Genomic DNA, 23,967 nt, shown 5'->3' with positions numbered 1-23,967 from the left:
GATCCTAGATCCCTGTCATCATGACTGAAAGCTTCTGGGCTGCCCATATGGCCTTAGGGGTTTGGATCGGACCTCTGTCTTTGGGAGGTAAATTATAATATTTGGAACATTCTATTCCCAGGAGGAAGCTAGCTTCAATATGCATAAAACAAATAACATGTTAAGTAAGATCCAATTAGTGCCTTTCCATTGACAAAACTTCCATCAGTACAATACCTCCTCCCATGACTCTTTATTCCATGTGTCTAACTTTATATCCTCTGGAGCAGATGAGAGGAGAAGAGAGTTCCTTGGTGGGAGACTGCTTGCACAACTCTGAATCCCACACTTAACTCTTTGCTTCCGTGGCCAGTGGCACCCAGAGTATCACTTACTCAGTGCCATTTTATTATCTGAACCCAGCATTTTCTCAGACATCAGAGTGTATCAGTAGATTAAATGCGTATGATGCCATAATGTGAAAAAACAATTGTAGCTTATGCAGGTTAAGGGGCCCTTAGGAGACTATATGATTAAAATGGCACCTTTATATAAAAATCAGTTAGGCAGTTTGGGGATCGTTTTAATTAAAGCAGCTGCTACTTCTTATGTATGTGGTGGAGCTAAATGAGTTGCTATTCTTTTTTAAAAATATTTAATGATATTATTTGAACAAATTGACATATAATTGTACAGACATACTGTATCCTCTCAATAGTGAGCAGGCTATAAGTACTTAACAGAAATAAACCCAATATATTCTTCCAAAACACACTAAAATCATTCTTACTCCCAATAACTATTATATACAGTACATCTAGAGAGTGTAGCCTGTTTGTAACAAATGTCTCAAATATGGTTCCAAACTGTACTATACGGAGCACTTTTGCTGCAAAGAAAATTTGAATAAAGCATGCAGGCAGTAATACCCTTTATAGATAAATAGATGAATAGAGGGAGGGATGGAGAATAAGAGTAAGGAGCATCGGTCTTCTGCTGAGACCATTAGCTTGCCCATTAAGAACCTCTCCACTTCCTCTACCACCTTCTTTCCTCTTCAGGGATAGGGAAAGGTAGCATGTGATAAAATACATTACTAGGCAGACACTGGGACTCTGAAGAAATTTGGCAAATATATTTCTTAAGCTCTCTGGCACGGCAGGCTTTATGCTTCTCACAATGGCGTGTCTGGTCCCTAAGATCTTCTGCAGGAGGAGGCCTTTTTCCAAGCACCTTCTTTAAGGGAGTTGTTTTGCTCTGCAAGGAGAAGGCCTTTCTGTTCGGATATCATGATTTTGGAACATGGCACATGAACATTACAATCCTTTTGATTCCAGGTTAAGACTTGGTTCATTTGCCAAGGCATTCTGAATAGTAATAAAGTCTCTGCGTGGGTAATAGTTTTTCTAGCTCTATCTGCCTCTTGTTTTAAATCAATGGTTTATTAGATTGCAGGTTTATCTTATTGAAGCTACTTGGCAGTCCATATATACGAAGCACTGCATACAACTGTTTATAATTTGTGAAATTATCCGTTGTTTTGAATCTGTGTATCTTAATGTTTTAATCTTGTTTTATCATCTTTTAAAAAACTTTTTTTTTTTTTACCTGGTTGGCTACCTTGCGTGTTTTATTGTATAGGAAAGGCGTGATATAAGTTAAATAAATAAAGTAAATCAGTGAAATTGGTATACTAGACAGAACTGAGACTTAGTCCTACTTTCAGTAGACCCACTGAAATGGATGTGATTTTAATAAAATAATAGGTGTATTTTAAATAGGACTAAGTATGAATTTCATCCAGGGTTTCACAGGGTTACGTAAGGCAATGAGGTTGTAACAGTAGTCTGCCTTTATTCACAGTTCTTCTGTCCCTTTTGTTTAATTCTCCCCAGAAGCCCTGACATTTCAAAGATTTTGCAGACAGGCCTTAGATCATCCCAGCTGTATGGCTAGGATTTGGCTGCGGCTTGTCAAAACTGACAGAGAAAGATGAGCTTGTCACAAGATAATCTCAGCATCATTCTGTACTAGCCTTGGTACTCCTGGCCCTGTCTGTTCCTTTATCTTTGGGGAGAAGGACAGTCTGGATTGTTATATAGCTGACATCTCTGAGAAGGGAAGGAAAAACAAGAGGGGAGTAAAGTTTTCTAAAAAAGGGTATGCAGCTCCTCTTCTCTCATTTTGTAATGAGTTAATTACAAAAACAGGATTCTGTTATAACCCATTCACACCTATTGATTGAGTTCCTTAGACATGAGCATTTTACAGCTCAAAGGCAAGTAAATTCCATCAGTGTCATATGCCAGTGTGATTGGAGTGTCACACTGGACTTAGGGATATCCAGATTCAAATCCCAACCACTGAGATCCCTCAATAAGTGTAGCAGTCATTGTTTCATTGTGTAAGCCTACTTCATGAGTTGTTGTGAAGACAAACATGTATTTATGGGGCAGGAGGAAGAAATGCTTGGAGGAAAGATTGTCTAGAAATTCAGTAAATAAATGCATTACTAAATGATGGACAACAGAGATTTATGTCTGGCAAGATTCTATGCCAGCCACATAACAAGTGTAGGATTATTTCTCTCATAATTTCTATTCAGAATCTGGAGGACATTTGGGGAACTGTTAAAAAGCTAATAAATCATAAATAATCACCTGTGCTACTATTATTCTTTGACCAAGGTTAGAAACTTATAAAGCTAATACTTCTTACTGAACACAACCTCTGACGCTGCTTTTTAAAGACCACCTTGGAAGAGTTGCCTTAAGTCTCAAAAATATTTCAAACTGCAACATTTGGCTTTGCAGAGAAGTCATGTAATCTTTGGCATCATTTCCAAATTATTTTTCTTCCCGATTCTTCCTTTTTATGCAAATAAACGTGTTTGTTCCAAGACATGGTTGTATTCAGTACTCTGTGTCTGCCTCTAAATTTAATTTCTGAGTCCGCACAACTGAAAATTTTGAACAGAAAGTCTGAACTCTACAACTCAAAAGAAACTATGTCATTAAGCAAATTTGTGCAATTTCTCTTAGTTCACAGTACATAGCACTGAGACAGAGGAGTACATATGTATAGCACTGGAATTCTTCAAGCCTATCTTTGCAGCTATTAACTTTTTTTGTGAAGCACTATCTTCCCCCTTATCATATACTGCACTTTTTTTTTCACATCCCAGTAGAAATATAAAGCTGCTTCATCTCATAAAAGTATGAATAAAAGTAAAATTTTAGAAAGCTCTGTTTCCTACAAGCACCGTGCCTATATACAGGGAGTAAATGAGTTATCTGAATTGTTTCTGCAGGTGTAGATGACTGCTTCCCACGCCTCTTGTCTATAACTTGAAAATAGCTCTGGAATAATTGAAAAGTTGAGGTGGCCATGGCGAAAAGAAGGGACTGGCAACAGTCATAAGAAAGGTAATTTTTAAAAAAGCAATAATTTACTACATGCCAAGAGTTATTCCCACCTGGTATAAACTGGCAAGATGATGTTTAGTTTTTATCAAAAATGGCTGGTTGACTCCTGGATGATCTACGTCATGGGCTGCAGCAGCCAGTAATCCAAGCATAAGATCCAGAGGGGTGAGGAAGTTAGCAAGCTGTAGCATGTAAAAAGGGGTTCAGAGTTAAAGAATATAGGGTGACTGAAGATATGTATTTTTATAATATGCAGTTACAGTACATTGTAACTAGTCTCATGCGCTGTGCTAAACTTTATTCAAGTTTTGTTGAATAACATATTGAACCTAGTTCACACACAATGTTAAGTATTAACGTTGGCTTTTCAACTACTGGTTCCCACAACACACTAAGCTATGGTTTGTTTCCACTCTAGTTGGTTGAACAAGCCATAGTGGCCATAATTTATAAAGCACAATGGCTGAATTCACATATCACGTTAATCCAAAGCCAAGCAACCATTACGGCCCACTTGTAAACCTATTTTTCAGGAGACCCAGGAAGCTAAAATGCTTTCCAGTTTATACCACCACTCCCTATTACTCAGCTGCTCAGTTTTAGCAATACCAAATTATTTGGACAAAATAAGGGAGATGCCACTTTTCAGAGCAGCTATTAAATAGGGATATGAAAGTTATCAGTATCTTTTTTTGAAAGCATGCTGCCAGAGCCTGGCACAGATATGAATAGTACCAATCTAATTTTATCAGGTACTTTGATGCTGCGACTATTACAGACATAATGGTGCACAAAACAAGTGAACAATTAAAGGGCTCTGCAGAGGCCATCAGAAAGGTCTGGATGTAACCACGTTATCAAATCCTTGCCTTTTTTGGTGCATTATACATGATGCTTCAATCATGTAGTCACATTTGCCATCCTGACTCTTTTTATCCCTTCCTCTCCCCCTCCCCCCCCCCGTTCCTCCTGTGGACACCTCTGGAGTACTGAGTCCTAGCCCAACTCAAAAAACAATTTTGGGCTTCCTAAGAAGACCACTGGCTTCTCTTCCCCTGAAAACAAAAGCATGCCTTCTCTGTTGTGGCCCCCACCCTCTGGAACAGCATCCCCCTGAGATAAGGACCGCACCCTCTCTCCTAGACTTCTGGAAAGCTCTGAAAAGCTCTCTGGACTTAGTCCCAGGCCTGGGGTTGGTTTATTATTTGTCTAGGGCCCCTGTGTTGTTTTGTTTGATTTTGCTGTTCATAAGATTATTTTACGGGCTGTCTGTCTGATTTGATGTTTTTATCTGTTTTTTTATGTTTTCTCTAGTTTTGTATGTTGCCCAGAATCCATTGGAATTGGGCGGCTAATACATTCAAATAAATAAGCAAATACAGGCAGTTCCTGAGTTAGGAATGCCCAACTTATGGACAACTCATACTTAGGAACGGGCTGCCTATTACTAAAAATGGTGGATGGCATTCTCCTTCCTCGAGCCGATGAACCACTGAAGCCACGCAATGTTTTCATGAACTGTTGAAGCCATGCATTTTTAGTGTACAGCCTGTTTTTAGCTGTTTTCAGCAGTTCCTGAAAACATTGTGCGGCTTCAGCGGTTCGTCAGCTCAAAGAAGGAGAACACTGTCTGCCATTTTTAGTAATAGGCAGCCCGTTCATAAGTATGAGTTCTGACTTACATACAAATTCAAATTAAAGACAGACTTAGGAATGGATCTTGTTCTTAACCCAGGGACTGCCTGTAAATAAATCAGATTCTCAGACCAGTTACAGCGTGTAACTTTGGGTAACAAACATTCCTATTTTAATTCTGGCAAATACTCTATACAGTTCAATTTGTTTTTTGGAGCTAGAAAGTAGCACTTTGATTTATGATTTTTGTTGTTGCATCATATTCATTTCTAACAAAATTGCAGATGATGAACAAATGGAAAAAGTGCTGAATTTGTAGTATGTGCATAAATAAAGCAGATATGTATTCAGGACAGATGTGAAAGTAAGGGAGTGTGGGGAATTGAATAATTTGTGGAAAAAAATAGCTTTTTAAATTTCTGTTGAGAATAAATGCAAAAAATATTTTTCCCTTTTCTATTTTATTCCCACTGGGATTCATCTAGAATCACTTTATGTTGTTGACCTGTGGATTGTGTTATCTTTCAGATACCAGGGAAAGGACTAAAGATTGTCTCTAAGTTGCAAGCCACTGTATAGTATAACAAGATTTGAATGTTTCAGATACTTCATTTAACAACTGATATCTCAGATAAAGAATACAGTATTAGTAATTTAACAAATATGTTAGGGGGATTGTGTTTATCAATACTTATGCTAACAGCAATGGGAGATGGCCATGGAGAGTAATATATTTTAAAATGAGAATCAGTGGGGGCAAGACTGATATTTTTCCCTTGCAGGTCTTCTCTGTTAATTGTTTTTAAAGTTTCTCTCCCAGCAGTGTTGAACTCCAGGTAAGTGAAAAAAATCTCAACAGAAGTGCATTTGCAGGAGTGAACTGGGTACAAAGAACTCTTAAGCATCTCTCCCTACTCTTAAGCCTATTAACTCTTCATATTAAATGTCTTCCTCCGATAACTTGCTTCTTCAGCAAATGTGGATTGGCGTTATTCATCTACTGCTTTAATGCCCCAGTTTGACTGTAATGTTAAACTCTGCATTATGGTTATGAGCTGGCATAAATTTTAGGCTTGTAGGCTTTCCATTTCCCTTTTGTTTCTCTTGGCATTTCTGTGAGAAAGAATCTGGAAGCATCTACTTCCAACTGTAAACAAATCAGACTTCTTCATTTATCTGAAATCAGGAAATGCTGGTTAGTTTCAAGTTTTCAAAACACTGTCGAAAGGGTCCCAGACCAAGCATTGGCAAGTTTTTCTGGCCTATAACACCCTTTCTCTCAATCTACTTTGAGCCAAAAAATGTTTAGAATTGCCTAAATCCCACAAGATCTGCACCAGACCATTAACATCTCTACAACTTTGGTGAGAACATATAAGATTTTTCATGAGATCTCAGGATATTTTGACATTCTCACAAAAGATCTTCTAAGACTTTGGTATTTTTGCATGAGAGTTCATTATGTCAACATTTTGTATGAATGTCATGTATTTTTGCAATAGCATATAACTTCTTGTGCAATTTTGGCCTGCTCCTAAGAGATTTATAAAATGTTGTGATATTTTACAATCTCACAAGACGTTGGACAATTTTTCAAAACATTGATCGACTGGGCTGTCTCTTGGAGAACATGATCCCCCCAGGAATGCCACACTGCATTGTTGGATTAGTGCTATTTTTAAGATTGGTTGAACTTTTCGTTCTTCATGTTCCATACCTCTAGTGGAATGAGCATTGGAAGTTTCACTGATACAAGTACAGTTGTGAGACACTTTTGTTTTCTCAATAAAATGAATTCATTACTGTGTGGTCTATGAAAATGTTATCTGAAAATTCTCAGATAAACTTGTGTGGTTACCTTGGGCTCTTTTAAGTAGCAGTGCATAGCTTGTGTGACATCAGCAGCATGGACAGCATTGTGATATGGATTTTGGCTGTGATAATCTTCTTGCACCATACCTAGAAGCGACAGAAGAGAAGAAATAAACTTTTTCCAAAACTTTTGAGTGTATCTGTGATTCAAATCCTCTTGAAACTTTGGGCTTATGTCTAAAATTTAAACTGGAGTTCTGTCTAAAACTGTAATAGCCTAACACTCTAACGAGACTGTCCTTTGGTTAAAAAAGAAATCCATGCTGTAGAAAAGATTTGCTTCCCTTTAAAGGAAATGGGGCCTACTTATAAATAACTTTTTATCACTTTTAATGAAAGCACCAATAGAAGAACAACAAACAGCTTAGGAGTAAAAAGAAAGATTATATATTATCTGGGTATACCTGGCTATATATTTAATTATTCAAGGTTGATTTTCTCTATGGATATCTGTAAGGTGGTCCCTGATCTAAAGCTGTGGCAGCAGGGAAGTACCTCTTATTTCCAAACCCAAGTAGCGGTCATGTTATTTACTCTTCTGAAAAAGGGGTACTGCCTATTTCACTTAGTATACAAGGGGCCAAACTAGATGAGAATTATGTGAGTTTAATTAATATACCTGTATTTTTGTACTACCATTATTATAGTCATAGTTGTAGTCATAGTATCATAAACAGAAGCTGGGCATAGCCTGACCAATCTCTTTTCTAAATTGTTCTTTGCATGTCAAGTAAAGCCTCCATTATTGTAAAAAGGCATGGACCTTGAACTATAAATCACACTTCTGGAAAAGTGTAAACTTTCTTTCCTAAAGTCCCGATATTGCTCAGGCTTTCGCGTCATATTCCCTTAATAGCTATATTCACGCAATTAATGTTGAACTTAATTTGAGTATTGGATGGTGTATTTTTTTGTACAAAAAGCATGTCCCTGTAAGTTGAACATACATTCACCTCCTGTACAATTGCTCTGGGCAAGGTAATGCCAGTGCCACCAGGAACAGCATTATGTCCTGTGAGTTTCCCCCACCCCCTATTCCTATCTTTCAAGAGCTTCTTTCCACATTTAGGGTTCAGCTCTGAAATATACCGCTCTTGGTATATTATGGGAAGAAACCTTTTATTCTGCATTGGTCAGACCTTCTGGGCACCACACTTGAAGAAGGCTTCAGAGAAAATGGAACAGGTATTGGCCGAGAGCCTGGAAAGGAACTCCTGAAAGAAGAGATTGAGAAAAGGGGCACCACAAAGAAGAAAGCTAAGACTTATTCTCAATCTTCACGGACTGTAGGGCAAGAATAATCATCGTGAGGCACAGGAAGGCAGATTCTAGGTAAGCATTAGGAAAAAGTTCCTAATGGTAAAAGCAGTTTGACAGTGGAAGCATTGGCTTAGGGGGGTGGTGGGTACCCTTCACTGAACATGCATTATCCGGGTATACCTGGCTATCAAAGTAAGTAGTAGACCAAAAAAAAAAAAAAATCTGCATCTTTTACTCAATTTGACATTGAAATAACCCCTTTATAGCCCTAGAGATGAATCTACATGACTGAAGAAAGATTTTTTTTTTAATGGAGAAGTGGCAAAATCATTCTTGCAGTGAGGCAAAGAAAAACCCCACACTCTTGGTTTGGATTTTACTTTTTCAGTCTAGCACTTTCAGACTCCTTAAACTATTTAGGTTTTCTATTGCTGTAATAGTCACATTTCAGCTGGAAGACTGGCAACAAGGTTCTTCTGCTCTCCTGGCTCCTGTTAGCAACAGAAGTGAGAATTCTACCACTTTGCTGCTAAACTCTGATTGCGCCAAGTACTTGTTCAATTTCACTTTGCAGAGAAGTGATAAATAAACTGTCACACTAACCTGATGTTTAAGAAGAATGTATTTTATAAACCCTTTTCCCACATGAGAAAAATAAAAGTAAAGGTGGGCCAAATGGGCTAGGGGAGAATGGCCATCATCACTGATAGAGTCTATGGATGGCTGCAAAGCCAAAATGGAGTAGGCAAAATTGTATTGCTCCCCACCAGAATAAGAAAAACAGCAAAAAGCCAGTCAGAGTCTCTGGAACTGCAGCAGCACACAAGTTGAATTAATAAATAAATAGTATGGCCATATGAAACTCGTCATTAGCCAAAGAAGTGAAAAACCTGTAATGTACCCCATAGTGCTAGAACCAGTTTATCCAACTCTCTTTCTAGATCTCTTCCCCAGTCTTCTGGGGAAGGAATCAGTCTTCTGAGCAGCACTGGCTTAATGCTCTTTCAAAAGACGGCTAAACCCATGTATATAAGGACCCTGCATGAGAAATGCTTTAGAAAACTTCACTGTGGCATTATGCAGACAGATGCTTCTGCAGATGTCAAGTGACTGATCTCTCTTACAGCTCTACGTAAAACTGCTATGAAGAGCAATGCCCACCAACTGGGGGGGGGGGGGGTGCGCCTGCCAGAGCCTAAATAACATTTATTTTTGTTATATGTTGTTTTATTGGATTGGTTGATAATGTTCCATCAAATTATTGCAACTATGTCAAGTTATAATCATTTTAATTTTAGTTTTTTAATAGAGGTGTTTTAATTGTAGTTTTATAATGAATGTTTTAATTATCAATCTAAACTGCCATGAATCCTTGGCAGATTCAGCAGTATATAATATAATATATAAATAAAGTAATTAGTAGAAGCTGGGCAGCTCTTACTCTTGACCACATCATCAACCAACACTGAAGTGTGCTAGTTCATATCCATTACAAAAATTGTTGGGAAAAGAAGGAAATCACTCTTTGAAACTGAAATAACTAAAGACAACTGTAGCCGTGGATTGGGGATGAGAAGAAATGAACATCATGACAGCATGACATAAAAAGAAAAGGTTACTGGATCATGTTTATGCTGTAGTTTGGGAAAGGTGAGGTTGAGCCCTAAGTTCAGTTGTACTTAGGCTGAGGCAGCCTTGTTTATTCTGAAGCGGCTATTGGCATTAACAAACCAGGTCAAGTGGTAAAGTCAGAGAGCAGGGAAAAGGGAGACAATGCAGTATATCAATTAAGGAGTCGGACGTCAGAGGAGGGCAAGGGGAGCAAATGATTAAATATGTAGCGAGTTCATGAGGCAAACCCCGTGACTTTCAGACTTGCGTGTGCAAGTATGAAAGGCTAGGGTTTGCATTCTGACATCATAATACACATTTCATCCAGTGACATCTCAGCCATTTGTACCAGGCAGCTATGGCTCCAGGGGCCATAAAAGGAAATTGGGAAGATGGGGTGAGTACAGCTCTGGCTTCTCAGGTTGTCCACACCTAACTTCACACCTAAATACCTAAGGTATTTAGAGATAACATCAACATTGACAAATCATGGAAGGACGTGCTTACCTAAGAATCTGTATAATGTAACCATGTCTAACTGGAAATGATGAATAAGCCCATGAACATTAAAGAGGTGGCACAACAAGGTTACCAGGCTGTTTCCTGAAAGAACAAAAAGGGCATATCAATCACTTGCATTTACAGTACCATGAAGTGGATGGAATGCAGGCTCTGGAAATCTGGAAATCTTCCTAGTTCTTGATTACATAAACAGTCCTTCTCACTAGAGGCCTCTCTAAGTTTATTGGGACAAGACAGGTTCCCAGCTAGCATGGTAGCATGTGTAAAGGCATTCCCAGTACACCTGGAGGGCTGATAGCAAGAACCTCCTCCTATCCACTTTTAGCAGTACTGGGCCAGCTTCAGATATGAAATAAGGTTATCTCTTGTATTTGCCACATGGACAGATGTATATATTTTTGTGACTTTGAAAAGCATGTCCAGCAGTTTTCAGTCCTGTGTCCAAACGTCCTATCTTTTTCACACTGATTCTTTGCTGAAGATTACCTATACTTCATGGACATCCCATTACAGAAGATTCTGGGTATGTTTTAGGATTAATTTTTTGCTCCCAAGGAGCAACAGACTGACTGAGCTCATGGCACTATTCAGCCATGGCCCACTGTACTGGAAGGTGGGCTACAGCCAGCAGGCTGCCTTTTGTACAATTATTATCGCATTTCTTCTGAAGGGGAAAAAACACGAGGATGCATATTGAATAAAAGCCAGAATCCCCACCAAAGGCTGAGCTGCAAAAAGAATCTTGTACCATTATGAGCAGTGCAATGCATTTTTGAAAGTTTTTTTTAAAAGAGACATCCAGAATACTTTGAGCAAAAGTGTCACCCTGAATTTTCTCAGATTTGGGGGGGGGAGGGTACCATCTAAGAAAGGCTGGGGGAAAAAATTCTGGCCCCAGCCTTATTCCTGACATCATAGTCTGAAGGCTGACTCTAATCAGCTAATTTTAAAAGTATATCTAGTCAAACAAATTACTAAGAAAACAGCTGTTGGATTTTTGTTTGTTTGTTTGTTTGTTTTGCTTTAAAAATAACAAAAAGACTATCAGTAACAGCAAGATAAGATAGTTGTTTTTAGCAGGATCTGGGTGGCGAAGAGAGATGAGTGAGGCCGGGCATATATTGTACCTGGGAGGGATAAGTCTAAAAGTATCAGTGTCAACAAGAAGTGACATGCGTATGCTGTAAACTTGCACGAATCTCTACAGACTTTTGATATCATATGGACAATTCATTTATATTTTCTTTTCTTTTTCTTTCTTTTTTGTCCACAGTTACAGAGTTGGTGCCTTTGTTTGTTAAAAACAACGGCCAAGATGTTTCTGTAAAGGGACCATTCTGCATAGGGTAGATTCCAGGACATATGATGTTACGATCACACCCGTATGCATTTCTACAGCCCTCTATCCTGTCCATTTAAGCCATTTTTCTTCCTGTTGTGCAGGAAGAAAAGTTTCAGCAAGAGAAGGTTTCAGGTTGAAGGAGCAACCTTGAAAGCAATCAGTGAAAATATGAAACATCGCTGTTGGAAATAGATTTCATGAAATAGTATTTAGTGCTGTTTATTTGTACCTTACCATTTGTCAAGCGGTCGAACAGGAAAATGTCAAAATCCCACATTCCCACCTTGGATAACATATGCTGGAAGTAAAAAAATAAAGGGCAGAATAATTGTAAGTGCCAACTAAAATTTAAAGCGCTTTCTATTAAAATGAGCAGAATCTGGTAAATAAGATACAACAATTGCACAAAGAAAGCCTCATCTAGAATTAGAACGACCCTGGAAGTCAAATCAAGTTTTATACTTGCAATATAGGTGATTTATCCCAATTTAAGTATTTAAATATGGTAATTGCGCAGCATGGAGTTAGGAGATACTTTTTTCCCAACTATTCTGAGCAGGTGGGGGGTCACAGTGGGGCAGAGTGATAATGTTATGACATCATGCAGCAACTGAGGCAGTTTTTCCCATTTTATGTCTTCAGATGATTAATCTTAAGGTTTTGCCATTAGGAGTCACTAACGTTTCTGAAAGCTTAACACACTTTATTTAGGGAGGTTCTGGGGCACAAAACAAAGGTTTAAATATCACATGGGATTGATAGGCTACCCTCCTTGTTTAAGAATGAGCAATGTAAATGTTAGTTAATGCCTGGGCTTACTTAAGATGCCTACATTTGTGTGATGGAGAAAACAATGAACATTTGAAAAGGGGGAAGCCTGCTAAAAGCTGGGAGAGGAATATTGGCTTAAAAGTAAAACAGGATTTGGGCTATACAGCAGCAGCGTTCACGCATTGTACTAAGTTATAAAACAGGTTGTATGGTTTGGTTTAGCATCAGCCTTTCTGATTTGTAAATCATGGTTTATACTTGAGTTCTGTTAAATAAGCAAAATATATTTAATCATCAGTATGCCACCCAGTCTCTGGGTGGTTTATAATAAATATTAAAGACCCATATCAAAAGCCTGATCCCAAGCAGACAAACATCAGCAACCACAAAGTATTTTCATGTTGCAATGTATGAACCCTGACACTGTGGTGTGATCAACCAATCCCTGAACCCAGCCTGCATCTACTGATAAATTCTTCTAGTATTACTATCATGACGGACTAGTTTTCATTGCTGGCTAGTAGAAATCAATGCTGAATGGCTAAGTTCCATCATAATGTATTGTTTCTTGTGCATCTAAACCAGTAAAAATAGATAAAGGGACTTGACTGAAAGGGTTTAATTCATCCCACATTAGTTTTACGCAGAGATAGTGCCACTACAGATGAAAACTACAATTCCATACCTATATATTCAAGAGTTCAACAAGACAGACTTCTGAGTTGACATGTACAAGACTGTACTATGCAGTATTAATATTTTTTTCTGTGAACGTCTTTAAGTTAGTCTGTTTTAGAATCCAACCTTGCCTACATGGCAAATGGATTCCTTACTTTTAAATTAATGCAGCTTTAGTCATCACAGTAGCTCAGTTCAGATAATCAAATCCTAACTGTGAAATCTTGGCATAAGTTTCAGTGTTTGCAAACTTCTTTGATGTTGCTTTGTTCCCATGTTCATTCAGACACACCAGGAAGCTTCCCATTGTGCTTAAACCAGGAATGATAATCCAAACGCAGCTTGATTATTAGAACCAAACTTGACAGAATAGAATGCTTTTTACCCTTGCTTGCCCAAGGTAGTCTTCATCCAGTAAGTACAGTGAAGCTTGCGGTATGATTCCACGCAATAGCCGGGATGCATGGAAATATCTCTGAAAGCTTAATAGTCTCTTGACCTTTTTCTTTGTTCCAATTTCTCCTGAATAAATGGTATCTGTGGGGAAAAAATGGGGACAGAAGATCTTTATTAAAGTAATGAACATCAACTCAACAAAAGCCAAAACTCGGTTAGCTGTGTTTAAAATTTTTGATTAATATAGTTATGCTCTTCTTTTCTTCAGTCACAGGAAACCAGATAATACCACCACATTCTGTTTTCCTGAGGGGGAAAATGTGATAAACTGTTGAAACTAGGGAGAATCAAAATATCACTGGTTTATCATTTCCTACTGCCTAAACCAAGGCCAGTTCTAGGCTAAGGCCAAGTAGGCACCAGCCTAGGGGCACCAAATTTTAGGGGGTGCCAAAATTGAAAAGACTTCCGAAAAACACAATAAAAAAGCAAAAAGCACTAATGGTGCACTCTGTGAGTCAGTGCGCCCGCTCAAGGGTTGAATATAATTTCACAAAATTATTGCCACATGACAACAATGGGTGCTGATGTAATTAAAATGATTTACTGTGTAAATAGGGTGAAAATGTCAGAGAAAAGTGGGAAAAAATCGTCCAGGGCTGAAAATCATAAGTGTAAAGCTCAAAAAGTCAAAGGAAAAAAGAAACAAGGGGGCGCCTTTTTGGAATTCCTAACAAAATTGGAAGATGAGCCAAACCATAGGGGGCGCCAGAATGTGACTTTGCCTAGGGCACCAAAATGTTCTAGAGCCAGCCCTGGCCTAAACAGATACATGATTAAAGAGAGCTATTTAAATTTATCAGAGCTACAGGATCTGGATTGCCCACTGGATGGCACAAAAGGGTTAGAGTTTCCTATATCTCTTTGTTTTCATCTGGTGGTCATCTGGATTTTTGCAGCCCAGAGCTGGTAGCCCTTAGTGTATCCTCATATTTCAGTTAAGAAATAAAACAACTATGACTGTAATCCACAATATTTTGTGCCTGCATTTTCATTAATACCTTACATCAAGGGAATTTTAGATGAACCTCTGTTCTACCACCTCTTTGTTCTTACTGGCCGATCCATAATGTTTTCCTTTTACATCATGAGGCCAAAAGAGAAAGATCAACTTGATTTATCTAATTAACATAACTTTGCACAGCTTCCTTAAAAGGACTGTTATATTCAAAGAGCAAAACTTGACCAATTTCTCAATTCATCTCTGTACAAATGGAGTACCTAACATACTGTACTTGAACAGATCTCAAACTGAATCTTACTATGTCCCTTTTCATGTCTTTCACACTCCTTAGTAATAATTATGTAATGTGTACCTAACATCAAAGCATAGCATTTTCCTTAGCATATGCAAATTCTCTGTTGGGAGCAAATGACAGAAAAGATTGCTTCTTTTCATGGAGAATATTAAAGTGCATAATCAATCTGGCTTGATTACTCAGTATCCAAATCGAGAGCTACTGACATGATTAAGCTGGCCCCATACAAAGAATTGTCTACTTTTACTTCAGAGCTAAGACTTTAAAATGTTTTGCAAGGTACCCTGGAATAAATTTGTTTTGAAATGTGACATAACATCTTAAATGTAATAAAGAAAAAACAAAACTTGCTTTCAATGTTAAATTACATTCTGTTCTTTTCAAAATGAAACATACCTGGTTAATGCAAATGGAGTTTCAAAACTAAGTCTTTGGATTTCCCAAGTGCTCCACTGACTGAACTTACTTCTTTGCTTATTTAAAGTAAATATTTACTTATTTAAAAACATTTTTGTCCTTTTTTCACTGACTGCCAGAATACCTTATAAGCAGTCAGTGAAAAAAGGACCACCTCGGTCTTCAGGCTTCCAATTTACAAAAGCACATTGCATGCACGCATGTGCTCACACACCCATAGTGATAGAGAAGGGGAAGAAAAAGAGGCATTAGTTCCAAGTACTGTCTACAGGGTAAACACACCTAAGTGCTAAAAGATATATGAAAGTTTATTGTTCACCTATTTTAGCAAAAAACAATTCCTTACTGTGTTTGCAAATTAACACTGGGACATTATTTTGATGAATAACAATCTCTCAGAAAATTGGTATAATTTTTCTAACCCAACTGCTATTGTCTTGTTATTTGCTTTGATATCAAAATTATTAGAATCAAGTCAATTAACATTTTTCTTCCTCCTCTTCTTCCTAGATATTCCAGATGCAAGAAAGGTCATTTCACAGTTAAATGGTTCAACAAGGGAATTCTAATCTACTTGCATTCTCTGACTGACAAGCATTTGTTTTTGTCTTCAGCATTTAGTCCAGTTCTAAAATTCCACTGAAAATGAAACAAATAATAAAATCATTGATAGTTATTTTAAAAGCTGCTATTTATTTATTTATTTATAAGAAGACTGCCCTGGTCCCATCCAAAGAATCTGGGCATCTATAGTGTCAATTGACCTCTGGACAGGAATCTGCCAACTGGCCTGGGGCGGGGAGGGAGGATATCAAAAATGGGGTTGGCTGGCCCCTTAGCAACCTGGTGTGGCCTCTATCAGCCTCTTAGATTTTTTAGCCTTTTTATCTTTCTCTTTGTACTTTGGTTTTATAATCTTTTAATTATGTATTGCCGATTTTAGTTTGTTGTAAGCCGCTCAGAGTCCCCCATTGTGGGGAGATGGGCGGGGACAAGTCAAATAAATAATAATAAATAATAATAATTAATTTCACATTATACATTGAAGATTCAGTAGAAAAAAGACAAAAATTACCAGGATTGCATTGGATAGACTGCTTGACGGCAAGCCACTGACTGAGGGCAGTCTTGTCTGTGTGCAGCAATGTCCTGATAATTGCATGTTAACAGCAATATATGCCATATAAAATACTGCCCTTAAAGAACTCCTCTTAAAATGTGGGAGCCAGGAACCTGCTTCTGTAAAAACAAGAACGTATAGACTTAAAAAGACTTAACCTGATCTATATGTTCCCTATCCAGGCTCCAGTTATACTTAGCCTGCCTCTTCCCGAAAACAACTACCTTGGTCTTGGGCTTATTGATGTTCAGGTAGCTCAGGGCACAGTATGAACTAAACCTGCGCAGCAGTCTTCTCATCCCTACCTGGGTGTATGACATTAATACCACGTCATCTGTGTAAAGCAGAATATTTACATGTTTATTTTTAACTTTAGGCATATGCATATTGGTTGAATAAAGGGACTTTGGGATATTGTTAATGTACAGATTAGACAAAATGGGAGCCAGTATACATCCATGTCTGACCTCTTTACTGGTACTTAATTATCCCTGTTAAGGAACTATGCGCTCCTGTGTGTACCCTCAGGCGTGAGTTTGAATATAATGCCTTGATTAAAGAGAGGAGTCTAGGATCCATGCTGAGGTTTGTAAGTTTCTTCCAAAGAAGGTCCCTATTTATTGAATCAAATGCTGCACTGAGATCTATAAAAGTTCCAAACAGTTGGCTCCCTTTAGCTGTATATTTTTCTGTTAGATGATGTAAAATAAAATAGTTATCAATAGTGGAGTGACCAGACCTAAATCCAGTTTGCTCTTCGGGTAGCAAACCCTTTTCAATTATCCCATCCTCAGTCTTGTATAAAAGATATTTGGCATACAATTTTGCTACAATGTCAATTAGGCTAATCAGTCTATAATTTGAGGGATCACCCTTATCACCCTTTTTGTAAATGAGGACCACAATAGAAAGCTCCCAATCAACTGGAATTTGACAAGAATTATTCATATGAGTAAATAAACTTGCAAGTAAGGGAGCCCTCCAGTTAATGTGACATTTGAATAACTCAGTGGGTAGAAGAACTTCCCCAAAGAGCCTTACTGGACTTCAGAGTCTGAATGAGTCCTCTAGTCTCCCATTCGGTCACCAGAGACTAGGGTGGGGATGGACTACAGGCCTTCTGTAGATCATTTTGTGAGTCCTCTAATCCACTGCAACTTGAGTGAATCATTGGCTGTAATATTCCTCCCACATGGATGCAGGTATAGGGATTTCCAGGGAGAACCTACATTCCCGCAATATTCCTGCAACTGAATGCCTAAAAAAGATGGGCTTTGGGTTTTTGGCTGCTAACTCTAAATTTAACAAGAGAGAGGACAAATGGTGAGATTTCTTGCACTTGGTAGTTTTCTTGTACTCTTGTCTAAGCACTAGAATGGCAGCATGGTTATTATTTGATGGATAGTTCTGTGCTAAACACATAGCTAGCCTTAAACCTTTTCTCAGGGAATGACACTCTGAGTCAAACCAATGAGGGCCTTTTATCTGAGACCTCCTGTGGAGAGCCTTTTCAGTTAATTTTTTTTCTTAGTCCTGCACTTAGGTTTTCACAGGCTATAAGTACAGAGTCAACATCTGTGCAAGGTGAAGTAATTGTGTCTACAAGAGTCAGGGTTTGATCAGAATTCATATATTCAGTCAGAGCCATTGCATCCCCTCTGGCCCATTTTATCCTTCTGTTCCGGTGGACTTCTAGATGAAATGAAACCTATCTATCATTTGCAGCATAGGGTCTGATTTTGTAAATTTACCAAAATTTACTGTAGTTGGTGAACTCCAACTGCACGGAATCCTTACCAGCATGGTCAGTGATAAGAGATATTGGGGGTTCTAAGACGGCAAATATCTGGAGGCCCCAGATACTTTCCACCTTTAAGGGCCAAGGACCTGTCCTGTAAATAAAACTGCATTATATACATCGGATTATAAATGCGATGAGTAAACACATAAGAGATTTTATAAGATAAGCGCCTTTACCTAGATATTTCTGAAGTCATTTTTAAAAGTGTTACTACTTTATGGCTGATTGTGAAGTGAAAGAAAGGAAATAGCCCTTCTTTCCCTGTTCCTGTTCCTCCTTAAGGAAAATGAACCTGTAATAATAGAATATATCCAGCTTTTTCATTTATCATCTTAATGGCTCTTTAACTTTGTTTTCTCTCTTCCTTATGGCAGTTGGAAAATGTCCTCAATGTTATCATCACAACACCCTTTTCCTTGGAACAGAAGGTCAGGTAACAAATTAAATAACCAATCTCTTGGTTTAAAGTATATATTTCAGTTTTAGAAATTGTGGGAAATGATCAAGTGACTAATTAGATCCTTATGGAAATAATATCAAATAATATAAAGGGTTTCTAGATAAGAAAAGTTATACTCCTACTGCAGAAACATAATTCAAATGAATAAAAATACCTCAACAGGTGGGTATGATTTATTCAAAATGCTTCAACAGATTGGTATGGTTTACTGAAATAAAATGATTAATTTTTGGTAATGATTTCAACAGTTTAAAATGCTGGTGAGAATTTGGAAAATGGAGGACTGTTTCTCCAAGCAGAATTTTATAACTACATATTTTTTCCTCCTATTTCATCTTGTCCTTACACTGTTGAATCCAAAACACCAGCAAAAGCATCTTGATCGCTCGCTCCCTCCCTCCCTTTCCAGTATTTGTAATCCATCCCAATCTTATACCAAACTGCATATGGCTTTATCAGCACTCTGCACTGGCCTGGAAACCTACTGGCAGCCAGTGCCATGGTCTTAAAAATCAGTGTTCCTCTGCTGTAGTGAGATTGTGCCATTAACAGTCTGGATTAGTGTAACAGCTGTAGCTTCCAGGTCCTCTTTAAAAGAAACTGCATGTGGAACTGCAGTTGTCCAGCCAACTGATGATAAGGGATAGGGCTGGTACTAGGACATATCAGCCAAAGCTGGGCAAAGGCTGCCCAGCCATGGCTTCCACCTGCTGATGAAGGAGCCATGATTCTAAGAGGATTCCCCAAGTCATGGACCACTTTTAGGGGGAGTACAACCCTGGGATGAATGTTACTGAATCACTCAGATGTTTATAGTCAAATAGCATTTACATCTTCATAGGGATAATGTGAGCCTATTTTTCCTGTGAGGAAAAATGGGATAATGTGAGCCTATTTTTCCAGTCCTTAATAGCCTCCAAACACCAGTTCAGGACTTCTACAGCATCTTCAGCTCAATCTGTAGTGGATCATCAGTGTACTCATGACACCTGGATGATGTCTCCCAGCAGGTTCATGCAGATGCATTAACTTAGGCAAATTAGGATTCAGAGTATTGGAAAGATGGAACATGAATATGATTTATTTTATTGCTGGCATTAATGTATCCTGAGTGTTTTCTTTTCTTTTTTGGTAGTTCACTGCACATTTCTCTAAGTTGAGCTACTGTTGAAATGTGGGCAACAGAACTATGGATTGAACAGTACGCTTAGATGAGAGAATCTAGCTTCCAGAGAACAGCATAAGCATGACAGCAGTAAAACTGGGCTTTGGTCACACTTCTGGCAAACTGGCCAAAATTGCCAAAACAGAGTGACCCAGGCCTTACAATTAGCAGGAAAAGCTGCATGTGGCATGGGTACAACTAAAGCAGATGTCTTTCTTATTAAAAACATTATGTGAAAGCCTCAATTGATCAAGACCATAATGGGCAGGAAAGGTCAATAACTATGGACCCATTTAGGGATAGCTAAAGCATGTGGAAGTTTTTGATTCAGAAAGTAAGAGGTTTAGGGTTTAGTTAGTCTACAGTAGAGAGCATGTTTATGGAACTATAGAAAGATGAAGGATCTAATATATCTAAAGAAGTCTGCTTGAACTTGTGGGATAACATTAAAAATGCTTAGAAGTGTAAATTTAATTGCAAATGAAAGGGCTAAAACGTTTGTCAGAAAACATGAATTGGAATCATCTAGATTATAATGGTAATGTATGAAATAGCAATACACAGGTTACTGATTGTTGCAGGTTATGCTCCATGAATGGTGATACTGAAAGAATCAGAAATTAATTCTGGAAAAAATGCAATGTTCAGAAAGAATGTGGGAAAGGGTACATTATTCTGTTAGATGACATGAGTGAATTGATGGGTAAGAGAGAATGCAGGAAAAGTTATTGGGCTATTCAGAGGCCCAAAAATAAATGAGAATTGTGACTTTATATTAGCTTGGAAAAAGGCATGTGTGTTTCAGTATGAGGTTTAAGCATAGGTCTTTTCATACATACATTTTTAGCTTATCATTTATTAGTTTATGATAAAAGTCAGAAATAATTAGGGTACTGTTTTGAATGTAGGACAGATCATTATTCAGTAGTGGGAAGAGTGGATACTGGGGAAAATATGCACTTGGAAGAAAAGGAAAAGAACGCGGGGGGGGGACAACCAAAAACAGAACCATTGCAGGAAGATGAAAGTATGAATCTTAAACGAAAAGGTATTTGATGATGTGGGAAGTTGCTTGGAATGGAATGAAAAGAATTAAGTTACAAAGAATAACAGAAGTGCATAGAATTACTCTAATAGGAAGTATGAAAGTGAATGATGAAGTGAAAAGGACCATGGATGAGAAAAAATGCACCTAAGAGAAGAATTGCTGCAAAACTGAGAATGAGAGAATAATACTGAATACTTTCTTGAAAAATGTCATCAAAGTGAGCAAGGAATGTTTAAAACAGAGAAAATGTACTTAGTATAGGTTGTACCTTAGATTGCACCCATAGAGTTTAGTTAGATAGTTTTATAAATATCTTTTAATTTTATTTTAACTTTTAATTTTATTTTATCCTAGGTTGCTATTATTTTAAGATAGGCTATGTATATTTTCACAGAGCATCATCCTTGTACTGGTCCAACAATACACTTTGATTTGATTTGATTTGAATGTGCATGTAACGGCTGCATCTGTGCATGACGACTGTTAGAATGCTCTTATTATTGCCTTGTATAAAGGGAATGGTATGTAATATATGCAAAACTACAGGAGAGGTTGTCAACGTGCCTGGGAAGTTCTTTGGCAGAATTCTGATTGAAAGGGCATGAGAGATAACAATGAGCAAAAAATTGAGAAGGGCAGTACAGCTTTTTGCCAGGCAGGTAGTATACAAACCAAAATAGCAGGCCATGGAGAAGTGTGTGAATGTGAGAAAGTTTGTTGTACGTGTTGATTTAGTGAAGGTGTATGATAAAATGAATGGGCTTGAGTTATGGAATCTTTTAGGCAAATAGGGAATAGCATGGTTGTGGAATGTGAAGGAGCAGGATATGACATAAGTAAAGCATGCATGAGAATAAATAGAATGTTTAGCAAACAATTCAGCGTTCTGTTCAGGGGAGAACTTTTAAGTTGTGTAAATGCTACTAGAAATGTAATAGGCAGTATGTGGTCTATTGTAAGAAATGAATATTTGTCAAAAGAAGCAAAATGGCTGTGTATAAGAATATGCTTCTGCCTACTTTATTATATCAAGGGATTGCCTCAAAAACCATACTTAAATAATGTTGATTAATAGTTCCTCATCAAACTGGAGTGAGGCATGAAGTTAGGTATTTCAAGGTTCTGTTCTAATGACTTGGATAATGAGATATAGGGAACATATATTAAATTCACAGATAACACAAAATTTGTTGAACAACTAATACCCTAGAACACAGAAATAAAAATCTGAATAGGTTATAGAAATGGGCTGAAAAAACAGAATGACACTTAACATAGACAAATGCATTTTTTTCACTTAGGAAACAGGAATCAACTACACAAATTTAGGATATGGAATACCTGTCTTTGTAATTATATTTGTAAAAATAGTGGATTACAAATTTAATATGGTCAGCATTATGATGTGGCTGCAAAAAAGATAAGTTCAGTTTTAGGTTGCATCAACAGAATCATTGTGTTTAAATATCAGGAAGCAATTGTTCAAGTAGATTTTCCATTGATCAGACTCCCCCACCACCCACCATCAAGTACTGTGTCCAGCTGTTGGTGTTATATTTTAAAAAGAATTAAAAAAGACTGAAATGTTCAGAGAAAGGCAACAAAGACGATCAAAGAACTAGAAACTAAATCCTGTGATAAGAAATTGAATGAAATTGGAATTCTTAGTTTTGTATAACCTACCTAAAATAATATTAAGGGTCGTTTTTTTAAGTTATATTGATAGTGGAGTACAGTATATTAACTGATTATGCATCATCGGGTCTGTGCTGACTCTCAGCAATCACACAGACAGATTTTCTTCATGATGCTTTGTCCCCAACTTGGCCCTCCAGCTCTCCCAATAAATGCACCCATTGCCATTGCTGCTGATTGTCCTCTTTTTCTCATTCCTTCTGCCTTTTCCACCATTATGGACTTCTCAAGAAAGTTGGCTCTTTGTGTAAACATCCCACAGTATTTGATAATTTGAACCTGAGTGAGAATTCGTGATAGATTAGTTTTATGACCCATTGTTTTTTGGCTAGCCATTGTAGAAGCACACTGATATTGTTCCTAAATCTTTGCTTTTTGTTGGTTTCAACTTTTGATCCTTAATAACCAGTTTTCAATTAGGAACAAAGCATGAAAAGGACATTCTATTTTCTATAAACTATGCTGTGATTCACTGATCTCACTTCAACAGTGCAGCATGGAATTTCCTCTTGTTCTTAATTAAGGCAATCAAGAAATGTGTTGTATCAGTCATTGACAGGCCGTATGACATGATAATGAAAGCTAATTTTAATTACCACATATGAGTCACCGAAAGGATCTGTCTCAATGACTCAGTGAGGAACTTAGTTAATCAGAGAATTAAATTATTGCTGCCTTACCAGGAAAATCCTTTTTGAAAGACAAACCAGACTGGCTTCCAATAAAAGAAAAGTGAATGAAGTAAATGTTTGATACAGAGATGTTTAAAGCCTGAAATGTGCATCTCATAGCAAACAGGTAACCTACTCATACCACACTCTTCCTTTGAGAGAATACAGGACACAATTCAGAAATCAGGTATATGTGGGCACCAGTAGTCTCATGGACACTTGCCTCTTTTAGAACCCAACAGCTTTCCATCCACATTCCACTACTGGTAATATTTTTTTACAGTCCCCAAAGGAGAAGCTTGTTTCTGCAAAACGATGTACCATCTCTAGTTTCAACTGTTTCCAAGAATGACTCCAGACCTTACATACAGTAGGCCCCAGAGGCATTCCTAAAAAATAAAAAATAGTGGATGACTACAATCAGTGCTCCTCTGAAAGTGTGCCCACCTGCCCAGTAAAAAGACAAAAGGTGAGATGGGATGGTGGAGAGTGTCCTGGGACAGTAGGAACAATCTCAACAATTTGCCTTCTGATACATGCGTCTTTTGCCTTTGCCTGCATCCACCATGACAATCATTTTATGGATATGGCAGCTCTTGGGGAGAGCCTCCACCAAAAGTTTTTCCATCTAAAAAAGGCTTCCTACATTCTTGTACTGGATTTAAAAGAATTGTAAAGCTTTTCACACAGTGAAGGTTGCTATGAGTTATTATTTATATAGGCATAAAAAATTAAAATTAAGCACATTCAGTGTTGTTGATCTCAATAGGATTTTGAAAT

The 23,967-nt window shown here is 37.7% G+C and overlaps 1 protein-coding gene and 1 long non-coding RNA gene across 15 annotated transcripts in view; one reads left to right on the top strand and one right to left on the bottom strand.

The window, feature by feature from the left end:
* PDE7B (phosphodiesterase 7B) overlaps positions 1 to 23,967 on the bottom strand; it is a 202,812-nt gene that overhangs the window by 23,787 nt on the left and 155,058 nt on the right. For all 11 annotated transcript variants that reach the window (XM_088141148.1, XM_088141159.1, XM_088141137.1 and 8 more), the window contains 5 exons: positions 13,481 to 13,632; positions 11,881 to 11,944; positions 10,290 to 10,385; positions 6,898 to 6,998; positions 3,455 to 3,586 (listed from right to left, as the gene is read on the bottom strand). In XM_088141148.1, coding sequence (XP_087997274.1) covers positions 3,455 to 3,586; positions 6,898 to 6,998; positions 10,290 to 10,385; positions 11,881 to 11,944; positions 13,481 to 13,632 — 545 coding nt within the window. The remainder of the gene's footprint in view (positions 1 to 3,454; positions 3,587 to 6,897; positions 6,999 to 10,289; positions 10,386 to 11,880; positions 11,945 to 13,480; positions 13,633 to 23,967) is intronic.
* LOC112540945 (uncharacterized) overlaps positions 1 to 23,967 on the top strand; it is an 80,497-nt gene that overhangs the window by 33,303 nt on the left and 23,227 nt on the right. Inside the window, exons 2-4 of one of the 4 annotated variants that reach the window (XR_003084977.2) lie at positions 3,290 to 3,404; positions 7,981 to 8,243; positions 15,738 to 18,513. This is a non-coding gene — a long non-coding RNA (uncharacterized LOC112540945). The other 3 variants (XR_015796266.1, XR_015796265.1, XR_003084978.2) reach the window with 3 other exon arrangements.

The sequence above is a fragment of the Python bivittatus genome, unplaced genomic scaffold (assembly GCF_059951505.1).
Source record: "Python bivittatus isolate LINGU-HERP-01145 unplaced genomic scaffold, Pbiv_v1 ctg000020_np1212, whole genome shotgun sequence".
In the NCBI taxonomy this organism is placed as follows: Eukaryota; Metazoa; Chordata; class Lepidosauria; order Squamata; family Pythonidae; genus Python; species Python bivittatus.
Note: the sequence above shows the minus strand (reverse complement) of the source record. Positions and strands in the feature narration are given on the sequence as shown.